Raw genomic sequence first — 7,315 nt, forward strand, 5'->3', positions numbered from 1 at the left:
CCTAATTATGCCCAGTGGTGGTGGCTGCATGTTATTTGCTTGCGTGAGTAGCTGGGAAGGAGTAAACATTACAGTGACTATGTAGAAATTCTTCCCAATGAGGCAAACTGGCATGAAATGCTGCTAGAGGACCTGGTTGAGGATGTGTTGTGGTAAGGTCCAAGCTGCCAGGGAGTTGGTTTTATTTAGCTTAGAAGAAATGTTTCCCCTTTGCATCTTGGAAATGGAAAGAGCTCTACTGCCTTGTCAGTCTGTTCCTCCCAGCCAGTCTGAGAATCTACATTTAGCTCAGCTATATGTCCCAGCAGAATTTCTTGGTCAGATTGTTTTGTTTCTCATTAAAGCTGGATTTTTTTCATGTCTTTCTCCTTGGATAGCTGCATTTTTCAGATACATCTATACTATTATGTTTTTATCTTCCCTAAAGAGCACATGACCTGAAACTACAAGGCTTTTGGTTGTTTTCCCATGTGATAGCCCTGCTGATTCCTCCCTTCCCCCAATATTTTTTGCAGTTTCCTGGCTTGATGTGATTTTTACAGTATGCTGATCAGAATACACAAAGATTACTATAGATCTGGCCTCTTCAGGCTTGTGGTAGGTTAGGGTTTTGTGTTTTCTCTTTCCATGCTTGTGAACCATAAAACATCTCAGATTCTTCTGCCACTGTAACATGCTCCAAGCTTGTCACCCCTAAGGCTCTTTTGTTTTTTATTCTGCAAATTTTCTTACTAGGTGGTATGTTTAGGGTCTGCCCTGTAGATTCAGTGACATGCTTTCTCAGTTGACTCTTTCAATTTTCCTGAAAATATATTTAGTTTCTCAGGCCCCTCCATACCCCTGACCCTGCAGTGTTCACAGTTCTCATCTGGCTTTCTGTTATTGGCACACTTCGCCAATGTTCCTGTAGATCTCCAACAATAATAACCTTATTGCTGACACTGCTGGCTCCTTGTTTTGTTCCTTAGTATGGCACTGTTTATTACAAATATTTACTTACCTCATGTGAAGCCGAGTCAGCAGTGAGGGTATTGGTGAAGCATCTTCCTCGGTTTGCACGGTGGGGGAGGTATTGCAGCAATGCTGGTTTCCCATGCGGTGGCCAGTCCTGGATTTGAGCACAGTCCTGGGGAGAGAGGCTTGCTCTGAGTCAGTACCTGGGCTCCAAGGGGGTGGTTTCAGACACCTCAATCCTTCCTGTGCCCTGACCTTTGGGCTGAGGCTCTTCTCATGCAGAGAAAGCAGTTCCTCAGACTGATGGTTTTGGAGACAGAAAGAGAAGCTGTCATCTAAAGCTTCCCTTCGTGGAGGAGGAGCAGGGGCTGTGACAGGTGAGAGGATGAATTATTCTGCTCTGCATAAATCATCCCTCTCCGTCCAAAGGAAAACCAGCTGGGCCCACATCAGAGCTGGGCCTTTTAGGACAGTATTCAGAGTTTCTGGTGTGCTGTGTGGGGTGTGTCTGTCAGGGCTGTTGCTGAGTTTGTCTCTCCAATTTGTCTGATTTCCTCCTATAGTGTTCTCAAACAGTGTAAAGATGTGGAGCTCTCCTTCAGTGACGTGACGGGCAAGCCTGAAGCCTTCAAAGGCACCAAGAAAGGGATGCTGTATCTCACCCCGTATAGGGTAAGTCTGATGCCAGCAGGACTTCTTCTCCTTAAAGGATCTTGTAGACTTTAGACCAGAAACCTAGCTGGTGATAGAAGAAGTGATTTTTGTTATGGGAAGAACCACTGAGAGTGCTAGGTAGGAGAAGGGAAGGTAGAAATAGGATAGTTCGTGCCTGTGTCACAATTCCAGTTCCCTACAAAGGCATGTGCAGTCCTGAAAGTCACTGTCTAGAGAATGTGTTTCATATAATGTGTCAGTCAATAGTACTTTCTTTGAAAACTGTCACAGCTTATCCTTAAAAAGCAGAACAGTAAAGCTGTGCAAATGGGCATGTCTGTTTTAAGCAGTATATTATTTTGCAACGTACATGGCTTCAGTCAGCTGAGCCGTGTGCCACCAAATCTGTTTGGGATCCTGCACTATTAAAGCTGTGAAATAACACGATGCATACTGATACTAGGAGTCCAGTTATCCTCTTTTTGGATGCTGCTGGAACTAGAACTCCATGAGCACCCTTTGTATCTAATTCACATATTTCAGAGGCGTTCCCTCCTGTCTTGCAGATGATCTTTGTGTCGAAGGGCAAGGATCCTATGCTGTCTTTCATGATGCCGTTTTATTTGGTGAAAGGATGCTCGATTGAGCAGCCTGTTTTCTCTGCCAATTACATCAAAGGACAGATTCAGGCTGAGGCAGGAGGTATGTGCCTGTGCTTTCTTTATAGGCTGAACTCTTCCAAAGTGTCACAAGTCCTTTTATCTTCTGCTGAGCATCAGAGAGATGGCTTGTGTGCGCAGAAAAGACAGATGGAGTAGCTACAGCAGTATAGCTGGCATGTCCGTGCTCAGGTAACCTGTGTCTTCTGAACTTCAAGGCACTGCTTCAGCGTTGCTTCCTGCCCCCAAAGCTAATAACTGACTTTCACAGGATGGCTTTTGTTTAATCCTGTAACTTCTCTCTTGCTGTGCATGTCACATTTACTTGGTTTCTGCATGTGCTTGTTTTCCTGTCTTTGACCTGGAAGGGTGTGTAGGTGACCAAGTCACCAGTCATTGGTATTGATAGACAGAATTAGCAAGCACTTCTGTTTTCTTAAGGTCGTTAGTCACTTACCAGATTGGGTACATTTGTGTGCATCTAGGATGCTGCTGTATGTCACTGGTTTAGCTTTGCTCCCAATTTGATGATGAAATTGTGATAAGACTTAGTCATGGCTGTGACCAAATAAGGAATTGCAGAAGGTAAACAGGGATTAAAAACAAGGCTTCTGGTTCAAATTTCTTCCCTCTTCAGCCCTAAAACTAGTTTATGTGCATTTTGATGGCATCTGGAGAGCTTATGCTTTTACTTTCTGTTCGTAACAATGTCTTAAAGTGGCTGTGTCCTCTGGACTGTGGATCAGCCCATGTGCTTGTGCTGAAATCATACTAAGACAGTGATTTTGAAGAGGTGACCCTCCAAGGGGATGACTTTTTTCATGTTTTTGTTACATTTCTGTCCTTTATTTCTACTTTATCCCCAAGAGGCTTTCTCTACTTCTGCTGACTTTATTATTAGTCGGACAAGGAAGATAAATCGTATTTTATTAAATCTTTTATTTAAAACACATCTTTTTTTCTAGAAAAAAAAAAAATCCCCCAAACCAAAACCAACCCTCCCCAAGAACCCCAAACACAACACCAAAACAAAGCATTCTTATCCTGCAATGTCATCACCTACTTGCTTTTTTTCTGAGAAAGCGCTCTTATACCTAAGCATTTATAATCTGTCTGAGTTTCTCTGGGTCAAAGAGATTAGAAATGTTGCATTTGATTTAAATCCTAGCTTGAGTTGCAGATCCTGATCTGCAGTCCACTGAGGTCAGCAGTAAAACTTCACTTGAGGGCTTTCGATTAAAATCCTCAGTGAATTAAGTGTCCTTTCTTTACACTGTGTTCATTATTGGGTTCTATTAAACCTTTCAGGAAACGTTGTAATATCTAGAGCAGGCTGCTTCTGCCCAACTATAATGGGCATCATCTTTTAAAGGGGAAAGAAATAAATTCCTGATCTTCTCGAGATACTGTCTTGGAGGACATCTGATAGCAGTGCCGTGATTCTTTCCCCCTGGTGATATCACACAAAATAGTTTTGAAATGGCGAAAAAAATAATTGGGAGTATCAACTGGTTTTTGTTGGCTTGACTGCTACTGAGGAGGTTAATAGTCTGTTTCAATTCTAATTCTCTCTCTCTCAGGTGGCTGGGAAGGGCAGGGTACATTTAAACTGACTTTCAACAGCGGAGGAGCCATTGAGTTTGGACAGTTGATGTTCAAAGCTGCCTCTAATGGTAAGGGATCTCCAGAGCCTGCAGTTCCCCCATGACTGGCTGAGCTAGTTAGAGAATAGTGCTCTTTTTGAACTTCATGGGATGGGAGAGGAGGGGTACTCTGCAGGCTTCCACACCAGTGTTGTGGGTTTTTTTCCCAGGGGAACTTTTGTTTTTCCTTCCTGTCCTTTTTCTTTTGTTTCATTGTACCACTTTGTGCAAGCAGGATATTCTGGAGTTTCTGCTTCTGATGTGGACCACCTTTTTCTGCAGAATCTTATTCCTCCTGGAATAAAGATGAAATATGTGATGGTGGAAGTTAACATGTCCATATCTGGAGGGGGCGAGGGGGGAATAAGTTTAAAATAATAACTTCTATTTAAAACTTTCAAACAGGGGAAAAATGTACATTTTTTTTTCTGATATGAAAGTTTAGAAAGGAAGATAAAAACACTGCTGATATTTGAATAGAATCATAGAATGGTTTGGGTTGGAAGGGACCTTAAAGATCATCCAGTTCCAACCCCCCTGCAATAAGCAGGGACACCTTCCACTAGACCAGGTTGCTCAAAGCCTCATCCAATCTGGCATTAAACACTTTCAGGGAGGAAGTGTTTAAGAACTTTTTTTGTTCTTAATTTGCTTTAGAACAGTTTTTTTTTCCAGCAGCAGGAGCTCTGTGATTGAACTGGTACCAGATAGCTGGTATTTTTGCAGCTGGTTTCCTTTAGCACCCTGTGAACTTGCAGCGAGGAGGCTGATGCTTTTCAAGCACACCACTTTGCCAGGACTGTGTAGTGAATTTAGATGATGGGAAATGGTGCTGCGTGAACAGGGCTACTTTCCTTTTATTCTGGATGTTTGGCTTTAACAAAAGGATGTCTGGCTAACTCGGGGTGTGTGTGCTCCTTAGCTTCCAGCGGCGTTCCTCTCCAGAACCCTGGCTACGGCTATACACCTGTGCCCGGAGGGTACCCACCCGCCCCGCCTGCTCCAGGGGAGTATTCGCCCGCGCCGGGGGGCTATGCTGCCCCTCCGCCACCAAACGGACCGTATCCTTATGTACCACCTCCGATGAATGCCTATGGACCTGCTCCACAGCCCATGGGATATCCATACGCCCAGACTCCAGGTTTGGAAGTTGTGTGGTGATGACTGGCAGCGAGTGTTTGGTGTTAGCTGTAAAGAAATCACAGTGATACGGTGTGAGGCTTACTGTAGTTTTGTTTTCATTAAGGATCCTTATGCTTGCAGAAATCTGTCACATGCTATTGATCACACCTGTGTGTCTCTTGTTGCAGCTAGATGGGAGGTAAAAATGTGCTGTGTAAATTGTGTTACTGTTTGGCAGAGAATTGTCGCCTGCTGGCGTGATGGGCATTAGCAAAATGTCTAATCCCTGCTGTCTGCATCCCTACCAAACCTACAGAGCTTCTCTCACTGCTGCTCTTGTCCAGGGCTAATGTCCTGCTGGACCTGTGAACAGTCTTCCCCTCTGTCTCATTGGCATGGTCTAAAACATCAATCCAATATCATCTTTTTCAGGTATTTACCCACCACTTCCAAACATGAGCTCCATGTATGTGCCACCTCCTCCTCCCTACTCTGGACCATCCCCTGCAGGACCCTCAGCCCCCTCAGCTCCCCTGGCCTGGGTGGGCCCAGGGACACCAGGTAATGGGTCTGGGGGGCTGCCAGGGTCTGAGTGCAAAAGGGTGCTTGGGCTGTGGGTGGCATTGTGGGCACAGCATGGGATGGGGAAGCTGCTGTTGCAGGAGCTCAAAGTCATCTTGATCTACTATTTGCGGTAACAGAGTGTGGAGGGAGCTTCTCAGCTCTGCACTGCACAGCTCGTGGTCAGCTCTAGGCAGCTTGTAGTCTTCCTGAATGCTCTGAATTCAAACCCAGCTTGCTGCAGTTGCTGTTGGCTCCTCAAAAGAGCTATGGCTGCGGAGAAGGCTCTGGGTCTTGGATCGCTGGCTAAGGCATGTAGGATGGCTCCTTTTCTTTCCTTTCTAGGGGGCAGTAAGGCCATGGAAGCCGCTTCCAGTGCATATTACAACCCTGCCAACCCACACAATGTGTACATGCCCATGGTGAGTACTGCACCTGTGGTGGGCCTGTGCCTGTTCCCTCTTCTGTCGCTGGCAGAGACAGCGGTTTGCTTTCCTAGCAAAGTCTGGCTTGCCTTCACATGGAACATGCACAGAACATGCATGCGTTTTCCTGGGAAAGAGCTGTGTACGTTGGTGCCATGAAGAAGGCTTGTTAAATCCTCAATCAGGAAAGGAGGAGGGCCTCAAGATTCGTCCAGTACTTGTCTTACTCTCAAAGGCACAACAAATTTGCATGGGCACAGAGAACACACAGATCTCTCTGCTTCTGTTGGGCCTGAAAGTAGGGAGAGTTAAAGAAAGGCAGGTTGCTTAAGGATGAGAGTGTGTGAGTTTCTCTTTCATTTTTTTGAGATGGGGAAGTCTCTTACTGTTCAGTCAGTGGCAGCTGGTAGGTAGGCTGTAGCCTACACCTGGTACCTGACAGCCAGTCTGCCCGTGCCCTTCTCTGCCTCACGTGGCTCTGTGGTGGGCTGGAGACTGATGGAGCAGCAGAGCTGGCCCTCAGCCCAGGGGCTTGCTGTCTGCTGGGTCAGAGCTCTGAACATCAACAGAGACAAAGCCCTGGAAGTGAAGGGAGGATGATGATTAAAACAGATTAAATAACCATTTGTTATCTGGTTTTGAGGGAACTCTCACTAGAAATGTTATGGAAGGCAGCATATATCCTGGAGCATAACTGATACTAGAGAGGAGTGGTGTGATGAAATGACAGCTTAGAGCACAGCATCTGGCTCTGTCTGTAGCTCACTGAAGGGCAGTCATTGTAAGCCAAGCCCAGGAACGCCCTGGTAAGAGCTCATCATAAAACAAGCAGGATTGTTGACTCTGTGGTATCTCCTTCCAGGATCAGCCACCTCCTTATGCACCTCCTGAGGATAAGAAGAACAACTAACAGAAGGAAATGGCAACCGGCCTCCCACACTCTCTCTCCCTGAAGACAACCTGGCTGTTACTACCCCTTGGATTAGCATACCTGTAGTCTCTCTGTATATATACAGTGTATGTAGTGCTGGGCAGCTGAGCACCTGCCCTCCTTAAACTTTAAGTCAGTGGCAATACAAGGTGGAACAACAGCACTTGCCTGCTTATTTGCTTTATCTCTTGGGGTTGAAGCACTAACCTTTTGCTCTGCCATTGGCTTGAGGAGAGAGATGGACTTCTTATTAAACCACCAGTAGACCACATGACTAATCTAGGACTAAAATATGAAGGCTCTGGGATCTTGGAGTAAAACTGATTGGAATGACAAACTTTGACTTCTTCTGAAGTACCATCCAAG

General features: G+C 45.5%; 1 protein-coding gene across 1 annotated transcript; it reads left to right on the top strand.

Moving 5' to 3' along the window:
* Positions 1 to 1,469: 1,469 nt before the first annotated feature.
* Positions 1,470 to 6,928, top strand: LOC104524203 (WW domain-binding protein 2; the record flags this gene model as incomplete). The annotated part of the gene is made up of 7 exons (XM_010166996.1): positions 1,470 to 1,626; positions 2,175 to 2,310; positions 3,848 to 3,940; positions 4,833 to 5,051; positions 5,465 to 5,593; positions 5,939 to 6,015; positions 6,881 to 6,928. Coding segments are annotated over 7 exons (859 nt in total), but the record flags the coding sequence as incomplete, so codon positions are not given.
* Positions 6,929 to 7,315: the final 387 nt, after the last annotated feature.

The sequence above is a fragment of the Antrostomus carolinensis genome, unplaced genomic scaffold, assembly GCF_000700745.2.
Source record: "Antrostomus carolinensis isolate BGI_N321 unplaced genomic scaffold, ASM70074v2 scaffold50824, whole genome shotgun sequence".
Classification (NCBI taxonomy): Eukaryota; Metazoa; Chordata; class Aves; order Caprimulgiformes; family Caprimulgidae; genus Antrostomus; species Antrostomus carolinensis.